This window comes from Oncorhynchus gorbuscha, linkage group LG11 (assembly GCF_021184085.1).
Source record: "Oncorhynchus gorbuscha isolate QuinsamMale2020 ecotype Even-year linkage group LG11, OgorEven_v1.0, whole genome shotgun sequence".
Taxonomy (NCBI): Eukaryota; Metazoa; Chordata; class Actinopteri; order Salmoniformes; family Salmonidae; genus Oncorhynchus; species Oncorhynchus gorbuscha.
In genome coordinates, this window is record NC_060183.1 from 53,263,629 (window position 1) to 53,283,069 (window position 19,441).

At 41.5% G+C, this 19,441-nt stretch overlaps 1 protein-coding gene across 2 annotated transcripts in view; it reads left to right on the top strand.

Annotated features, from left to right (window-relative positions):
* LOC124048938 (G-protein-signaling modulator 1-like) overlaps positions 1–19,441 on the top strand; it is a 37,246-nt gene that overhangs the window by 10,623 nt on the left and 7,182 nt on the right. Inside the window, exons 2-12 of one of the 2 annotated variants that reach the window (XM_046370127.1) lie at positions 3,379–3,600; positions 4,521–4,656; positions 4,992–5,134; positions 5,628–5,751; positions 6,005–6,120; positions 6,442–6,597; positions 9,843–9,926; positions 12,378–12,486; positions 12,787–12,901; positions 18,586–18,656; positions 18,822–18,986. In XM_046370127.1, coding sequence (XP_046226083.1) covers positions 3,379–3,600; positions 4,521–4,656; positions 4,992–5,134; positions 5,628–5,751; positions 6,005–6,120; positions 6,442–6,597; positions 9,843–9,926; positions 12,378–12,486; positions 12,787–12,901; positions 18,586–18,656; positions 18,822–18,986 — 1,441 coding nt within the window. Of the gene's footprint in view, positions 1–1,819; positions 1,984–3,378; positions 3,601–4,520; positions 4,657–4,991; positions 5,135–5,627; positions 5,752–6,004; positions 6,121–6,441; positions 6,598–9,842; positions 9,927–12,377; positions 12,487–12,786; positions 12,902–18,585; positions 18,657–18,821; positions 18,987–19,441 lie in introns of those variants that run through there. The other variant, XM_046370126.1, reaches the window with a different exon arrangement.

Consider the following 19,441-nt stretch of genomic DNA (forward strand, 5'->3'; position numbering starts at 1 on the left):
AGGCAATGCTACCAAATACTAATTGCATGTATGCGTGTAAACTTCTGACCCACTGGGAATGAGATGAAAGAAATAAAAGCTGTAATAAATCATTCTCTACTATTATTCTGACATTTCACATTACTAAAATAAAGTGGTGACCTAAGACAGGGAATTATTACTAGAATTAAATGTCAGGAATTGTGAAAAACTGAGTTTAAATGTATTTGGCTAAGGTGTATGTAAAATTCCGACTTCAACTGTACATACGAAATATCACGTCACACATTTACATACGTACATTAACATCTCCCCCGTAGATATTCCTGTATTTTCTATAGATGTTATATCCGTGTATTCCTTCTGCTGTATCATCAAGTGTACTGTATAAGTGAGTATCAGAAATGGCTAATATATTCATTTGATCTAAGATTAGCAAATTACTCATCTCATCAATTTGTTTCTGAGGCTACATATAATTTATATGAGCTAACTTCAACTCTTTCCTGGGTAGCTTATTGAAAACTTAATTCATAATGTTTGTTTCTCAACAGTAATATTTCTATTTATGATAATAACAATGAAGGAATTAATGGATTTTTGAGCAGATTATGTTCAGCAGTTGCCTTATCTGGTTTGGCCCGGCTGCAGCAGGCACTGCAGATATCAATCTAATGCAAAGGTTGAGTAAATCTGTCCCTTCGGGGGCTAAAGGATCCATCTAAGCCAAAAACCTCTTAGCCTTCTTACCCTACACTAGTCCAACCCAGTAACCATGGGAAACCGTCTCAAAGACCAACAGCCAATGTGTCCTATTTTCCCTTCCCGAGGCCTGTGCTTCGCTCAAATGAAAACTGATGATATACAACTCAGGCTCTTTACTCTATACATCAAAAGCACCCTGATTCAAGAAATATACCAGCCAAAAATATAATGCCAAATATTCCATATTTAATGGAATCAAAATAAATTGTGTACTCACTGCAATTTGTCTCCGATTTGTAAACCTGCCTATTTGTATCGCTCACTTGTTTCATTTCTCTCTTCCTTCCTTTCTCTCTATTTTCTCTCTCGCTCTCTCTCACACCGGGGCACCGGTCCTGCTGAGAGACGCTTGTGTCACACTGTCGTCACCAGCAGTCACCCAGGATCCTCGCTCCAAGATACTTCCCCTTCTCTCAGCTTGGCTCAGCGGGATTGACTACAGTACTCAGTGCTGGTTGAGAGAAGGACCACACAATACTACTTAGGGAGGACTATACAGTCATTTACTGACTCACCTGTTAGCCTGCCTCATAGTGCTTCTGTGGAATTGGGGAGTTTTACATTTGTGGATATCCATAGAAGACATCTGCAGTGTTGGAAGGACTAACTTTGTTGATTTGTTAGAAGTTTGTGTTCTAATCTCAATGGGTTTTGGCGATTCTTATCATTGTCCCGAATAGCTTCAGACATTCATCGGTGGTACTTTGGGCAGCATTTGAGGACACCTGAGGAACAGGGCTTTAAAGCGTGCATAGTATCTCCAATGGGATTCTGTCCAAATGGTTTGGATGCACTGTTGCCAACGTTGGTGTATTCAACTATGGAGTAATTAATCAAATCGGACATCTGCGTTCATATAGACTTATTAGGGTAATACAACGCCTGAAATCCAAACCCGGCTGTGTGTATGTGTATCCTGGTGGCAGCATAGTATTGCTATGTTTTTCTCCTGGATTCTCTAGCAGAACACTTGAGTGTATTACATTAGCATACATGAGATTTTGAATTCAAGTTCATCGCCACCCTAAAGTTCCACCTCATGCCACACATCCCTGCAGCTGAGGAGTGCCTTTAGCTGACCTGGTATCCCATGTCATCTAACTCTTGCCATCTCACTGGGGCCCAGAGTGCAGTGTGCAGGCTGGTCCACCGGGGCTTCAGACCCCGGGCCCTGCTGAGGCCCATAAGGCTGGAGCTGGGGGTGTACGTCGAGAAGACCCGCACCAAACAGAAACACAGGTACTGGTTGAAGTTCTGCCAACAGCAGGCTCAGATGTAGCACTTTATTTTACTGTACTATTAAGGCATTTGCTCAACATATAGCCTAGATGCTGACTGCAAGGGTATTGGTTGGCTGCATATTCAACCTATTTGGGACAAATTAGTGTCAGGTGCTGCATGAGTCATAAGTCTTACGGTATTTAAGATTTTTTGTTGTTGTCAACCCCTTGGAAATTGGCATAAAGGAGTAATTGTTGTGTAATATTAAGTCATTTCTAAGTAAATACCAGGGAAATAGTGTACCGTAAAATAATGTGCTACTAATCATATATATATACATATGGATTACACTGTGGGGCTAATCTACACTGAACTCTACACTGAGCTTGCTGAAGAACAAGTGGCATTATCTTTTGCGCTTCAAACGATAACATAACCAAATCCACATTGGCTAGTTACTTTCATCGTATCAATGGTTCTTAGATGACTGTGGGGAAGGTCTTAGAATGGTCTCAAGAATGAGGCTAGCTGATATTACAAATATTTTGGACAGTTTTGAGTGACAGAAACTGTTGTGAAGTCCAGAAAGAGGTTAGGCATGCATGGTATTATGTAACCATGGTAACTAAGGCATTCTGGAAGGCGAGAGGAACCTGGCTCTACAGCAGTTATTTCTGGCATATGAGCCCTCTATTCTCTTCAGATTTATAATGAACAGTTATTTTATTGCCTAAACCCAGAGACTTGATAATTGTACTCTTGGGCTATACGTTGGAGGCCCTACAGTATACTGAAAAATATTTAGCTTGGACAACACTGACAAAAATACAGTGCTTGAGGAGGCAAGGAGATGCTCCACAGAGCATGTTCATTGGGCTTGAGGATTTGTGTGTAGTGATATGAATTCTTTCTCCTTCCGTATTGTCAGTGTGGAGATGTGTTTTCCCAAATGCAGCATTTAAGACCTGCAGCGCATCAACACTAGCCTGGTTAAAACAGACTGAACTAGAGTGTGTGGGCTGGACAGCTCTGGGAGGATGAGACACGGATTCTCAATGCAGGGTAGAAAATACGTGTCATTTATCTTCACTATATAAACTGGACTTTTAAACAGTAGTGTTATGGAGAGATAGAGATGAGATCAAGGAGCTGAAAAGACTACATCTCCAAGGTGCTTATGTCAAGGCAAGTTTTTCTTCTGACACTGTTGCTGTGGTAACCACACAGTGATATTGATTCAGACACTGTTGCCATGGAGACATTTAGGAATAAACTTTTCATTGTTAATGACAGTTTTCGGACACCATTGCCATGGTACCTTCATAGGCGCACTGTTTCGCACCCTGAGGCTGTAATACTGACATTCTCTTTTTCTCTGTCCCTGTGTGTGTGTCCGTGTGTGTGTGTGTTCAGGATGGAGGCCTCATGTCTGGAGTTGGCCCTGGAGGGAGAGAGGCTGTGTAAGGCAGGGGACTTTAAAGGGGGGACAGCGTTTTTCGAGGCGGCTGTGCAGGTGGGAACAGAAGACCTGAAGACCCTCAGTGCCATCTACAGCCAACTGGGCAACGCCTACTTTTACCTGAAGGAATACGGCAAGGCTCTGGAGTACCACAGACATGACCTCACTCTGGCCAGGTGAGGCCATGGAATACCAGACCTCATCATGTCTGATTATGGATTCAAATTGTAGTTAAAGTATTTCAACCTATGGTATGAATATGTTTTATACAGTACAATGGATGTATATGTCATTTAGACTAAAGTAATTCATGAAGCACAAGAGAGTATGTAAACAGTTATCCTTAGCTATGGGTTGCATACTATATAAGGTAGGGCTGGGAATTTCCAGGGACCTCACGACATATCACGATACTTTGGTGCTGATATGCATTCCGATTCTCACAATTCTATATGCATTGTGATTCGATAATTAGATTTAATTGCAATTCAACTATTTCAAACATATTGCTTACCATATGTCTGCTGCAGAGGGACAAGAGAAAGCCATGACAAAACAAGTTTTGATCAGTCACGGAAATAAAAAAAGTGCTGAAAACAAATTGGCTCCCTACTTAAAAAGAGAACAAAACATGTCACAAATAATATTCCGATAATGAACTGTATCGACCCCCCCCCCCATTACTTGTTTGACTTGTATGCCTGATGCCCTCCTAGAAGAAAGATGCAGGTTTTGATAGTGTTCATTTTGATGAGACCCCCATGGTATTTAGCTCAGATGACTAAGTCCGTCTCCTGTGGAGAGTTGTGCAGTTGTTAGCCTGGCGACTACAAACCCAGAGGGCTGGTGCTGAGTTACAGTACATTACAATAACAGCAGGACAACTGGAACCCTGTCCTAAGAAGGTAGGGACCACTTAAACAGTTGATTTGATGACCTAAGCGCTAAGTCTAAGCAGTAGCATGTGTGTTTTTGTATTGACAATGAGCAATGGATTTCGCAAGACATCACAAACAGATCTGGGACTCAGGCTATGTATGCAGTGATTATTACTTCAAAACCATGACTGATAATGAGATACGGTCTCTATTTACAGGACAATAGGGGACAGGATAGGGGAGGGAAAAGCCAGCGGTAACCTTGGAAACACACTGAAGGTTTTGGGGCGCTTCGACGAGGCAACGGTGTGCTGTCAGAGACACCTGGACATCTCTCAAGAGCAGGGGGACAAGGTAGCACACACACACACACACACACACACACACACACACACACACACACACACACACACACACACACACACACACACACACACACACACACACACACACACACACACACACACACACACACACACACACACACACACACACACACACACACACACACACACACACACACTGGATTGGAGGATTGCAACTGTTAAGTACCATTTATCAGATTTTGGGGAACGGGGCATTGTATTGAAAATACATTTCACTGTGGTCCATGCTATCAGTTGAAAAATACCCTAATACCCTCTTCCAATGTCTCTATTTGCCTTCTTTTCCCCTTTGCGTCTGACCAGGTGGGAGAGGCCAGGGCTCTGTATAATATAGGGAATGTGTTCCATGCCAAAGGAAAGCAGCAGCTATGGGGCTGTACCCAGGACCCTGGGGACCTCCCACCAGTCGTCAGAGATACACTGCAAAGGGCTACTAGCTTCTATGAGTGAGTGTTAAGCTGTATACACATGCTTGTACATGTGCACAGGAACACCTACGTAGTCTACATGCAAGAACACAAGCAGGCATGCACCCATCCATGCACACAGCACAGACACCATGCATATGATTGAAATATCCCACTGGGCTATTAGCTCCTTCAAAATCTCTGCAGGCAATGAACACTACCTGAATCAGTCTGTGGAGGAGTGGGATAAAAGGGAAATGCCTTTACAGTCAAAACTGTAGTACACGATCCCCTGTGGACACACTGAGAGGCTTGCTCAGGCCTTCGGTTTTGAATGACAACACACTGACAAGCCAGTTTCCGACATCAAAGCTTTCATAACTACTGAAGTACTCTACTGTTTACTTTGTGCAACCACAGCATAAAAAATATTATTTTTAGTTCAAGACAACAAAAATGAGACTTTTGTATAATTTGTGTAAAACACAATTGGTACACGATACTTTAACTCAAGTCCTCCTCTCTCCTACAGGATGAATCTGTGTCTGGTCAAAGAGCTGGGCGACCGAGCTGCTCAGGGCAGGGCCTTTGGTAACCTAGGCAACACCCACTACTTGTTGGGAAATTTTGTGGAGGCCATCAAATTCCACAGACAGGTGATATACATATCTCTGGGACAGTAGTCAACACCATCATGTGTACAAGTAAAGAGACACACTATTGTGTGTGTGACATGCTGTAACATAATTAATGGCAAGAAAAGGTCTTCTCACGCTCGACTATTTTGCACCTGGATGAAAACACATCTACTTGCCTGTTTGAATGAGCTCAATGTAAAGTGTATGACATACTTACAAGACGTTCACTTACAAGACATTCAAGAAAATGTATAAACTTTCTTTTGTTCAGAGGCTGTCCATCGCCAAGGAGTTTGGTGACAAAGCAGCTGAACGTAGAGCCTATAGTAACCTAGGCAACGCTCTGATTTTCCTGGGACAGTTCAACACTGCCACGGAGTACTACAGGTAAACAAAGACTACACGCTGACACCTAGTGGACTTGATGTGTATCAACCAATGGATCTCAGAGCGCTACGCCATGTTATGTACTTGATTACCTGCATGAATTAAAGTCTATTAATGTTTTAAGATCAATATAATGTCAGATTAATTTATAATAAGAATGTTTCATTTTAAATAAATACTTTGAATTTTGTGTGGAACAAACAAATGTTTTCCTTTAAATACCTCTTTCTCCATTCATCACCCTCTTACTTCCCCTATGTATAAATCTCATTCCTTCTTCCTCTCTCCCTCTCAATCACCCTGTCTTCCTGTCCCATCCAGGAAAACTCTGCAGCTGTCTCGTCAGTTGAAGGACAAGGTGATGGAGGCACAGGCATGTTACAGCCTGGGGAACACCTACACTTTGATGCAACAGTACGAGAGAGCCATAGACTACCACCTCAAACACCTCCTCATAGCCCAGGAGCTCATGGACAGGTATGCACACTCACTTAATAGTCACACACCGAGAAATCTGACTGCCGATAGGTAGTTAGCACAGTAGAAGGCCATTCCTTCTCTTGCTAAAACAAAGACAAACCACTGTGTATCGACCCGGTACCAACAAACTCCTAGTAGAATCGCACTTCATCAATGGACAACATCTTGACTTTGATCCAATCAGAGTGCACAAACCTCCACATGGGGGAGCCGACAGGAATGAAAAGGTCATAAAAAAAAAAGGAAATTTCACCGTGTAATTAGAATTGTGACCAAAAACAAAAGCTGCATAACACTTTTTTTCTAGAGCAACTCTTTACGTCTTTAAAACGTCTTCAGGATTGGTGGGTCCCCTGCAGGACGGTTGAGATAACGTAGGCTAATGTGATTAGCATGAGGTCGTAAGTAACAAGAGGATTTCCCAGGACATAGACATATCTGATATTGGCAGAAAGCTTAAATTATTGTTAATCTAACTACACTGTCCAATTTACCGTAGCTATTTCAGTGAAATAATACCATGCTATTGTTTGAGGAGAGTGCACAGTTTTGAACATGAAAAGTTATTAATGAACAAATTAGGCACATTTGGGAAGTCTTGATTCAACATTTTGAACAGAAATACAATGGTTCATTGGATCAGTCTAAAACTTTTCACATATACTGCTTTCATCTAGTGGCCAAAGTCTAAATGGCACCTGGTCTGGAATAATACATTATGGCCTTTCTCTTGGGTTTCAAATATGGTACAAGAACAATATAAAAAATACAGTTGTTTTTTTCTTTGTATTATCTTTTACCAGATCTAATGTGTTATAATCTCCTACATTCCTGTCGCATTTACACAAACATTAAAGTGTTTCCGTTCAACTGGTACCAAGAATATGCATATCCTTGCTTCAGGGCCTGAGCTACAGGCAGTTAGATATGGCCATGTCATTTTAGGCGAAAATTGAAAAAAAAAGGGTCCGTTCCTTAATTAAGAGTTTCTAGATAAGGAGTTTTGTGCTTGGGGATTTTTGTCAGGATTGATAATGTGCATTTGCTCGTTAGTTAGCTAGATAGCTAACATTAACTTGAAATGAATGGGGTGGCGAGTCAAATCAAATTTGATTTGTCACATACTTCGTAGACAACAGACTTATACTAGCAGTGAAATGATTACTTACTGGTATTTTTCCAACATTGCAGAGTTAAAGATAAATATAAATAGTGACACAAGAACAAATACAGTGAATAACGAGTAAAAATAACATGGATGGGGAGATATATATATATAGCCATGTTATTTTTACTTTATATATATATATGGAGTAGAAAAGGGGTACAAGGTAATTGAGGTAGCTATGTACTGTACTTATATAGTGCCTTCAGAAAGTATTCATACCCCTTGACATATTCTACATTGGTTTATTACAGCCTGTATTCAAAATGGATTAAGTAGACTTGCCTCACCCATCTACAAAAAAGACCAATGACTCATTTTTTGAAAATTTGTTAGAAATGAAACACAGACAACTTTAAATTTACATAAGTATTCACACCCCTGAGTGAATACTTTGTAGAGAAGCACCTTTGGTGGCGATAACAGCTTTGAGTCATCTTGGGTATGTCTGCATTTGTTTTGCACATCTGGATTTTTGCCATATTTTTTGGGGGGGGCAATCTTCCAGTCTTTCCACAGATTTTCAATGCGATTCAAGTCCGGGCTTTGGCTGGGCCACTCAAGAGGCTCTATTTTTGGCTGGCGTTAAGGCCGCCCTAGTTTCAAAATGCACAGTTAGTTTGCAATTCCGTAATAAAATAAAACTGGTTAACTGTCATTTTCCAGCCCTAACGCCCGGTTCGGAAATGTATCTGTTTTATATCAGCTCCTTGCGCTCAGATGGGCGGGGTGGAAAAATTGGAGGTGTGTCCTTGTCATGTCCAAAGTGCTAATTTCAGGCACGGCTGATAGAGCCATTTAAGACCAACCAAAAACTGGTTTTAGCGGTTGGTTATGAAATGAATTTTGACAACAGAAACTCAGCCAATCCAGCCGTGACACACACTGCCCATAGAACAAGGGTAGCCCAATATGCTTTTGGTGCCTATATACTTCGTATTTAGAAACAAACTAAATGTCTCTTCACCCCCCCCAATTTAGTTGTATTTGATTAAAATCAAGCATAGCCTCCCCTCTAAATGAATAGTTTTTTTGTCTGCCCAATGCAATCACGAAGTAGGCAAGAAGACTGTCGATAAAGGGTTAGGCACCTGAGACCGCTTGGAAATAAATCTTAAAATCAACAAAGCTTTACTAAAGTATCAAGTTTGAGAGGAGTGAAACAGTGAGCTGACACTCACCTTTATCAATGCATTGTAGGCAGGCCCACATTATTTTAGCCATGCATGTTCCGTTTTTGGATTTGCGTAAAACCCTCTCTAGTCTGCGTTGTTTAATATGCCCACTGGGAGAAATGATGGTGCCTGTAAGTGCGAAATAGGCCATTTAAAAGAGGTTGTTGCTTAGTTTTGTATAGAATTATTCATTATCTTTTTAGGCCTTATCAATAATGAATTTAATCTTCCTTATTGCTTGGCATGTCCATGCTCAGTCATAATGCAATTTACAGTAGGCCTAGCCCAGTGTGAACACTATTGAAGTCATTCAATTACTTAGAACAATGTGGACTGCAAATAGGTTCAAGTTAACCTATTTAGCAAAGATGAGATAGTCTGTTTTTATAGTTAAATAGCTTACAGAAATGAAATAACAAATTGTAGACCTAACATTGGAATTGGAGTTGATTCCAAGGCAATACATAAGACCGTAAATACAACCTGAAGCAACCACATATTTCTCCATGGAGCAGGTTCTGATTGGCCAGTAAGGGGCCAAGCCTCGACATACCCACACCTTGTTTATTCATCACAACCCAGCACTATCACACCCACACCAGCAAGTGAGCCGATAATTGTGATAGTGAAAATAGCAAAAATATTTGCCACACCCCTGAACCTATAGTGTTACCGCCTGCGCTTAGATTTACCAATGCGTTAGGTTTGTTAAAAATAGAGCCCAAGGACTTTCACATTCTTGTTCTGAAGCCATTCCAGTGTTGCTTTGGCTGTATGCTTGAGGTCATTGTCCTGTTGGAATGCAAATCGTCACCCCACCGTCTAAGACTGTTTGCACTCTGAAGCAAGTTCAAGGATCTTCCTGTATTTAGCTACATTCATGTTCCCTCTATCCTTACCAGTGTCCTAGGCCCTGCCGTTGAAAAGCACCTCTATAGCATGATGCTGCCACCACCAAGCTTCACAGTAGGGATGGCGTTAGACAGGTAATGAGCTGGGCCTGGTTTTCTCCAAACATAGCGCTTCACATTCAGGCCAAACAGTAAAATGTTTGTCTCAGACTACAGAATCCTTTTCCTTATGCTCCGAGTCTTTCACATACCTTTTTGTAAAGTCCAGGCATGCAGTCATGTGTGTTTTTTCTCAGGAGTGGCTTCCGTCTGGCCACTCTCCCATAAATCCCAGATTGATGAAGTGATGTAGAGACTGTTGTCCTTCTGGCAGGTTCGCCCATCTCAGCCAAGGAACTCTGTAGTTCTATCAGAGTGGTCATTGGGTTCTTGGTCACCTCCATGACCAAGGTCGTTCTTGCCTGGTTGCTCAGTTTGGCCAGATGACCAACTCTAGGCAGAGTCTGGGTAGTTCCATATTTTTTCAGATTCCCAATGATGGTAACCATTGTGCTCTTGGAAATGTTCAACAATCTAGAAATCATGTTATACCTTTCCCCAGATATATGCCTCATCATAGTTATATCTCGGTGATCTAAGGACAGTTCCTGTAACGGCGTTCGTCTGTTGAAGAAAGAGAGTCGGACCGAAATGCAGCGTGTTGGTTACTCATGACTTTAATGAAAGAAAATGCGGTACATGAAATAACTGATACTGAATACAAAAACAACAGAACAGAACGTGAAACTAATTACAGCCTATCTGGTGACCACAACACAGAGACAGGAACAATCACCCACGAAATACAAAGCGAAACTATGGCTCCCTAAATACGGTTCCCAATCAGAGACAACGAGAATCACCTGACTGATTGAGAATTGCCTCAGGCAGCCAAGCCTAACAACACCCCTAATCAGCCGCGATCCCAAATAATACAAACCCCAATACCAAAACAACATATAAACCCATGTCACACCCTGGCCTACCCAAACATATAACAAAAACACAAACTACAATGACCAAGGCGTGACAGTTCCTTTGACTTCATGGTATAGTTTCTGCTCTAACATGCACTGTTAACTGTGGGATCTTATATAGACAGGTGTGTTTCTTTCTAAATAATGTCCGAATTGGCCACAGGTGGACTTCAATCAAGTTGTAGTGACATCGCACCGATGATCAAAGGAAATTTGGAGTGTCATAGCAAAGGAGTGTGAATTACATAAATGATATATTTCTGTATTTCGTTTTCAAGACATTTTCAAAAATGTATACAAATATGTTTTTCACTTTGTCATTATGGGGCGTTGTGTGTAGTTGGATGAGAATACAAATATATCTAATAAATATTGAATTTAAGCTGTGACACACCAAAATATGGAATGAGTCAAGTGGTATGAATACTTTCTGAAGGCACTGTCGGTGGGGGTAAAGTGACTAGATGTAACAGTATAATTTTAAACCGTCCCCTCGCCCATACCCGGGCGTGAACCAGGGACCTTCTGCACACATCAACAACAGTCACCCACGAAGCGTCGTTACCCATCGCTCCACAAAAGCCGCGGCCCTTGCAGAGCAAGGGGAACTACTACTTCAAGGTCTCAGAGCAAGTGACGTAACCGATTGAAACGCTATTTAGCGCACACCGCTAACTAAGCTAGCCGTTTCACATCCGTTACATAGGCAACAGGATAGATAATAGATAGTGCCAGCATCATATGTGGTGAGTGTGAAAGTGTGTGTGTCTGTTGGGGAGTCAGTGTAAGTATGTGAGTGTGTGGGTAGAGTCCAGTGTGTGTGCAAGAGAGTTAGTGCAACACAATGCACACAAAACTAAATGCTTTATCAAGCTAGCTATCTAGCAAGATGATGAAGAAAAAAATTTGCTCTCCACTCTCCCATACTGCCAGTAACAGCTCGCTTGCTAGCTAACGTTAGTGGAACAGTTAGGACAACATAGCTAGCTAGCTACTCCACTGACTCTCGGGAGCTAATAGGCAGCTGCTTCTTTCAGAAACAAGTCCTTTGTAGCTCAGTTTGTAGAGTGTGGCACTTCTGATGCCAGGGTACTGGGTTTGATTCCTGGGACTACATATATGTAAAATATATGAATAAGTCACTTTAGAAAAAATGATCTCCTAAATGGCATATGTTATTATATTAAATGCATTCTGATGTAATTATAATGTTGGTAGGTACGATAGTTTTCCAGTTGTTGCCATCTGGCTAGTATTGACAAGGGCTTACTACAAATTCTAGCTAGCTGGCTACAACATTAGCGCAGCTTGCTAGTTCTGATCTACAGCAGGCACAAGCCAAACATACCTGTAGCTTAATTAAGCTGTTGCCACTGTGGTCTGGAGTATTTTAACTAGGCTGATCGGTTGGGAATCTGTGCTATGTGAACATTAAAAAGTTGACCTCTCAGCAGTCTATCCTTGGAGTGTCTGAGCCTTTACACGCACACACACTTTAAAACCTTTACTTAAAATGCTTATCATTATGGTGTTTGATTTGTTCCTTCTCTAACTGTGCTTGTGTTGATAGGGTTGGTGAGGGCCGTGCCTGCTGGAGTCTGGGAAATGCCTATGTGTCTTTACAGAACCATCGCCAGGCCCTGCACTACGCCCGCAAATATCTAGACATTTCCAGAGAGGTAACTAGTGACCACTGCAGCTACACAATTTTTACAAGGAGGTATATTACTGTGAAGACAGTTTATTTTCAACACCAATATATTTGTAGTCGCTTTTTGAAAACTGAAATCCCATACGATCTCTCTCTCTCTCTCTCTCTCTCTCTCTCTCTCTCTCTCTCTCTCTCTCTCTCTCTCTCTCTCTCTCTCTCTCTCTCTCTGTGTCTCTCTTTCACTCTCTTTCTGTGTCTCTCTTTCTCTCTGTGTCTCTCTCTCACTCTCTCTCTCTCTGTCTCTCTCTCTCGCTTAACCTACTCTCAGATTGGGGACAGGAATGGCGAGTTGACTGCCAGGATGAATGTGGAGCAGATGATGGAGGCTCTGGGGGTCAACGAGAGTGACCTTTCATCATGTGGGTCAGAGTTCGAGGTGCAAGGTAACAGGGAGATTTCTTTCTATGGTTCTTCCTTGAACCTTTATTTTCAGTGTGAGAGGAAATTATGACCATGTGCCAGAGTCTGGTGTAACAGTCAAAGCACCCAACTCCGGACCACACAAGGCCCCTCGCGACCATGCTGTCTGTGCCCCTCTCTGCCACAGGGTTCTGCTTAAATACATCAATTATGACCACTGGAGTTGTTTTCAGAAAGGGATGAAGTTTCCCATGTAGACACTGGTTTGACTCTAGATGTGTTTGTCCTCTTGGTGGTTCAGTGTGGGATTTGAGGAGTGTAAAGATGATTCTATAATTCTAGATAATTCTACCTGGAGCGCCAAAATCATAACATGCTGAACTAACAGTCCAAATGATTTAATCTACTTTTGTTGTTTATAAAGAGTAGATTTTCAATTTGACCCATGTCTGCACTTTTTGTTCTGGGTAATGACAGTATTAATACATATGGAAAGTCCTGTACAGTAAGTTTAGTCTCTGACCAGCCTTAGTCCACGTGCACTGTCCATCTCTCTCTCTCTCTCTCTCTCTCTCTCTCTCTCTCTCTCTCTCTCTCTCTCTCTCTCTCTCTCTCTCTCTCTCTCTCTCTCTCTCTCTCTCTCTCTCTCTCTCTCTCTCTCTCTCTCTCTCTCGCTCTCTTTCTCCTTACCACACCCCACGCAAATCCCAGAGCACAGACTCGCTCTCACACTCGCTCAGAAGGAGAACATATCACTTCTCCATCAAACTTTGAGTTGAGAGAGGCACGACCTGTGATTAGTTCCTCCAGAATACTTACTGGACACCGCAAATGGAATACAACTATAGACTAATAACAATTATAGCAACATTTGACTTAAATTTCATGGGATTGACAACAATAACTGTACCATAGCTCTCTGAGTCCCGAGTATGAGGTAAGCAAGGTCGAGGCTTAATTATAGCCTTTTAATTCTTTCAAAATACTGTACATGGAATTGGAAGCTTTACTTTCTATTTGCCATGAATCTGTAAAGAAAACTTGAGAGGTTTGAATGCACACTTTAAAAGGCTTTTGTAAAATGCTATAGCCCATTTTCCATTCAATCGGTTGAGGGAGATGTATGTACAGTATATGTCAGAGGTGGAGTGATGTTAGCAAAGCTCAGAATAAGCTCTAGAGAATACATACATTTGTCCTTGTGCAAATATCTCCAAGCACCGGGTTTAGATATAGATGATGTGTCACTGTGCTTCTGTCAACAGAATCTTCCTCTGCTGATCATTCATCTCTAGGGCCATAGTCTTAGTGAATACATTATGTATGACCCTCTAAAAGGATTTCTGTACAAGTAAAAAGTATTCTATAGAGTCATCATTTCAGCTCTATTGTTCTGAGGTTGGATTCAATCAATCATGGATCAGACGATGGATATGTGTACTTTGTAAAGGAAAATGTATTCTTAATGTTTCTGCCAGACAGACATGCACTTCAACTGTCAATGTGTGTTAATTATTCATGTACAGTTGTACAAATTATGTACAGTTGTACATTCTCTACAATTCTACATGCACAGTGCTGAGAGTTAAGAGGAATTCCATGTATTGTCCTTATCTTAATAACCCTTTAAGTCATTGTGACAGCTTGTAAACCAATATCCAGGCAATATACTCTGTCTTCCTACAACAATGTTCTAAGGCTATGACAGGAGAAAGATAAAGGGGCCATGTGAGACATTGTCTGATGAAGATAGACTGATCAACAGGTCAATGTTTGACAGGTCAATGTTTGAGGTCATTCTGGGCCATTGCATCTTCCATTGCGTCCGGGTTTAGGAGGAAAGGGTGAGTCAGGTGGACACAGCCCTTTTCTGTGATCGGAGAGGACGTGCTGGATGTTTATTTAAAACAGGGAGCGTCTGTTTGGAGCAGCAGGCCCACACTGTATAGACTGTGGTTAGGTGGGACCTGAGGTCAGGCAGCCCTGGCACTGCCACCTCACAGAATAGAAATACAACAAGTAGAACAGACACTCCGACTGGTGATGGTGATTAAGATTGTGTTGGTGATTTATTGGTGTTTTCTTTTCTCTATGCAGGAATGTAGCATTCTGCCTTATTGGTTAGGTGATGTATGATAAAATATGTCCTGTCCATTCATTTTATGTCTGTCTGTGACAGCTCTTCAGTGTGTCAGTACACTGGAACACGTGTCAGCCAAAGGGAACGAGTGTAGATAGATTTGGGGTGGCCAAATCCAGCGTGAAACCCACATACCTTTGTATATACCTAAAAACATTTTCCCCCTCTAAATAAATAGACAGTTGGGTTCTCTGATGCACATAACATAAACACACTATAAATAAAGAGGCATTTGCGTCCCATTTTGAATAAATAGGCCCCAGATACAGTGGAGCAAAAAAAGTATTTAGTCAGCCAGCAATTGAGCAAGTTCTCCCACTTAAAAAGATGAGAGAGGCCTGTAATCTTCATCATCGGTAAACTTCAACTATGACAGACAAAATGAGAAAATCCTCAAAATCACATTGTAGGATTTTTAATGGATTTATTTGCAAATTATGGTGGAAAATAAGTATTTATCTTTGGCCAAGACCAAAGAGCTGTCAAAGGACACCAGAAACAAAATTGTAGACCTGCACCAGGCTGGGAAGACTGAATCTGCAATAGGTAAGCAGCAGGGTTTGAAGAAATCAACTGTGGGAGCAATTATTAGGAAATGGAAGACATACAAGACCACTGATAATCTCCCTCAATCTGGGGCTCCACGCAAGATCTCACCCCGTGGGGTCAAAATGATCACAAGAACGGTGAGCAAAAATCCCAGAACCACACGGGGGGACCTAGTGAATGACCTGCAGAGAGCTGGGACCAAAGTAACAAAGCCTACCATCAGTAACACACTACGCTGCCAGGGACTCAAATCCTGCAGTGCCAGACGTGTCCCCTTGCTTAAACCAGTACATGTCCAGGCCCGTCTGAAGTTTGCTAGAGAGCATTTGGATGATCCAGAAGAAGATTGGGAGAATGTCATATGGTCAGATGAAACCAAAATATAACTTTTTGGTAAAAACTCAACTCGCCGTGTTTGGAGGACAAAGAATGCTGAGTTGCATCCAAAGAACACCATACCTACTGTGAAGCATGGGGGTGGAAACATCATGCTTTGGGGTTGTTTTTCTGCAAAGGGACCACAACGACTGATCCGTGTAAAGGAAAGAATGAATGGGTCCATGTATCGTGAGATTTTGAGTGAAAATCTCCTTCCATCAGCAACGGTATTGAAGCTGAAACGTGGCTGGGTCTTTCAGCATGACTATGATCCCAAACACACTGCCCGGGCAACGAAGGAGTGGCTTCGTAAGAAGCACTTCAAGGTCCTGGAGTGGCCTAGCCAGTCTCCAGATCTCAACCCCATAGAAAATCTTTGGAGGGAGTTGAAAATCCGTGTTGCCCAGCAACAGCCCCAAAACATCACTGCTCTAGAGGAGATCTGCATGGAGGAATGGGCCAAAATACCAGCAACAGTGTGTGAAAACCTTGTGAAGACTTACAGAAAACGTTTGACCTCTGTCATTGCCAACAAAGGGTATATAACAAAGTATTGAGATCAACTTTTGTTATTGACCAAATACTTATTTTCCACCATAATTTGCAAATAAATTCATAAAAAATTCTACAATGTGATTTTCTGGATTTCTTTTCTCATTTTGTCTGTCATAGTTGAAGTGTACCTATGATGAAAATTGCAGGCCTCTCTCATCTTTTTAAGTGGGAGAACTTGCACAATTGGTGGCTGACTAAATACTTTTTTGCCCCACTGTACATGGTTCAAATCCATTGGTCAAATAATAATAACATAACTTTCTAACTGTAGTTGTTAATTCATTCCAATAATGCTGAAGCTAACGATACATCCAAATACATACATAGTGTTTTCGTTTTCTACTTTTCAAGTGTCATATGACTGACAGATGCATATGTAGGATCTTAATTTGACCAGTATTGTAGTAGCAAAATAATCCTGCAGCAACAGGAATTGAACGTTTAGTCCATAACGTTGCTTGACCGTTGGTTAGGCTATTAGCTGAAACAAAAGTAGGCTGCATAAAAAGTCCAATACTGTTAATATAACCGTGTGTTACTGCAGGTTATCAGTGAATTTATGTAAATTATTAAGCATACCTGCATTTCCTGCAGTGTAGGAAAATTCTCTGCAACAAGAGTGATCACATTAAGATCCTACATCTGTAGATCTACACAGATAGTAGAAGTGTGAGAAGTGGACTGCAGAAATGGACATGCAGTCCCATCCCTCACAGAGCTGTTCTGGGTCTCTGTGAAGGTCCTCCAGGTCACACACTGGCCCAACATTTGCTATGGGCGCATGAATCGTAATGGGACCCTTATTCATAGTTTGTTTGCCTGGCTGTCTGACTGAACCTCGTCCTCACTGCACATCATAAGACCACAGCACACACATGGGAAACCATGCACGCCGCGTTGAGCTCCCATAGAGTTCATGGGAATCAACTGTTTGCTCTGTACGTGTGAAAAACTGTCGATTTTCTGTTTACAAGATTTATCTCACGGTTGTGCACTGTAGTTTTGAATGGTCAACATACGTAACTTTCTGTAATACATCAAATTTAGAGTCATCAGTAAAACAGAACGTTACTCAACTCTCTATCTATAAGGGGTTTGTAAACTGTTGATACACTGAACAAAAATATAAACGCAACATGCAACAATTTCAACAATTTTACTGAGTTACAGTTCATATATGGAAGTAAGTTAAGTTAATATAAATAAATTCTTTAGGCCCTAATCTATGGATTTTACATGACTGGGCAGGGGCGCAGCCATGGATGGGCCTGGGAGGGCATAGGCCCACCTGCTGGGGAGCCAGGGCCCAGCCAATCAGAATTTGTTTTTCCCCACAAAAGGGCTTTATTACAGACAGTAATAGTCCTCAGCAGCCCCCCTGGGAGGTCCTGGTTTGGCGTGGTTACACGTGGTCTGCTTTTGTAAGGCCGGTTGGACGTACTGCCAAATTCAAAATGACGTTGGAGGCGACATGTGGAAGAACAATTAACATTAAATTAACTGGCAACAGCTTTGATGGACATTCTGCAGTCAGCATGCCAATTGCACACTCCATCAAAACTTCTGGGGCTTTGTGTTGTGTGACAAAACTGCACATTTTAGAATCACATTTTAGAATTGTCCACAGGACAATAAAAGGCCATTGATCAGGCTGTTCAATCAGCTTTTTGATATGCCACACCTGTCAGGTGGATGGATTATCATGGCAAAGGAGAAATACTCACTAACCGGGATGTAAACAAATTTGTGCACAAAATTTGAGAGAAATAAACTTTTTGTGTGTATGGAACATTTCTGGGATCATGTATTTCAGCTTTTATATAGTTTATGATGATTGCACAGATTCAATCATGAACTGATAATTATTGATCAAATATTTGTGTTCACTGTAACAATCCTAGCCTTGATGAGTTACTGTGCCTCTGACGTGGGATTGTGGATAGGATGTTTGTCTTTAAAGCCCCACTCAGGGCAATAATGGCCCTCCATTCATTACATTACTAAAGGGCACACTTAATCTTCCATTGACAACTTTACAAAGGGTATCTGCTTTAATGTTCTCTTTTGCTCTCTTCTCTGTTCTAGGAGCCAGACCAAAATACACCAAGAGAAACAGCATGGACAGTGTCGAACTGTGGAAGTACTCGTCAGATAAGGTAAAACAAAGTCATTTTGTTTATTCCATTTTCGTTTTCTCACACCATTTCTCTGACAGTTTTCTGTAACACAACTTACATGGTACATTTCAAGTTTCTATAAAATGACAGCACACAAATGTAAAATAAATGAGAATCCATTGGTATACGTTACTTTCCCTGCAGATTGGAGACAGCCAGGATGTGGACAGTATATCCCGGAGAACCAAGAGTCAGCAGTCTCGGCCAGGCAGAGGGAAGGGCTACCCCGACAGCCTGTCCTCAAATGACAGGCAATGGTTGGAATCCCCTGTGGACACCGATGACATAACTGTCCAAGTCCCGCCTCCAGTGAGTCTTAATTTTCAATTTGAACTAATGCTCTGAAAAGCTCAGTTAACCATGAAAGATGATTTTCCATCCACTCAACTGATTTTAATTTGAGTCGATTTAAAAAAAAAAAACGTTATTTTTAAATTGCCTACCAGCCCTCTCGATGGCATATAACTTCACTTTCTGAGTATCTCTCTGCTTAACAATAACATGCACCTGGTGTTTACTAGTCAAGTTGATTTAGATCAGTCAAATTCATCCCTGTCACATCAGCTCCACTAAAAGGCATCAATTACAAAGACTATTGTTTTCAATGTGTAGAGTAGCACTATAATGGACTCAGACACAATGACTTTGAACTGTGTTAGCTTTAGCTAACAGTAGCGATTGCTCCTCTGAGTATCTTGTTTCTCCTTAAAGCCCTAATTAAATCTCACACTTTCCACCTCGTATGAAAGTGTTCTACTGAAAGG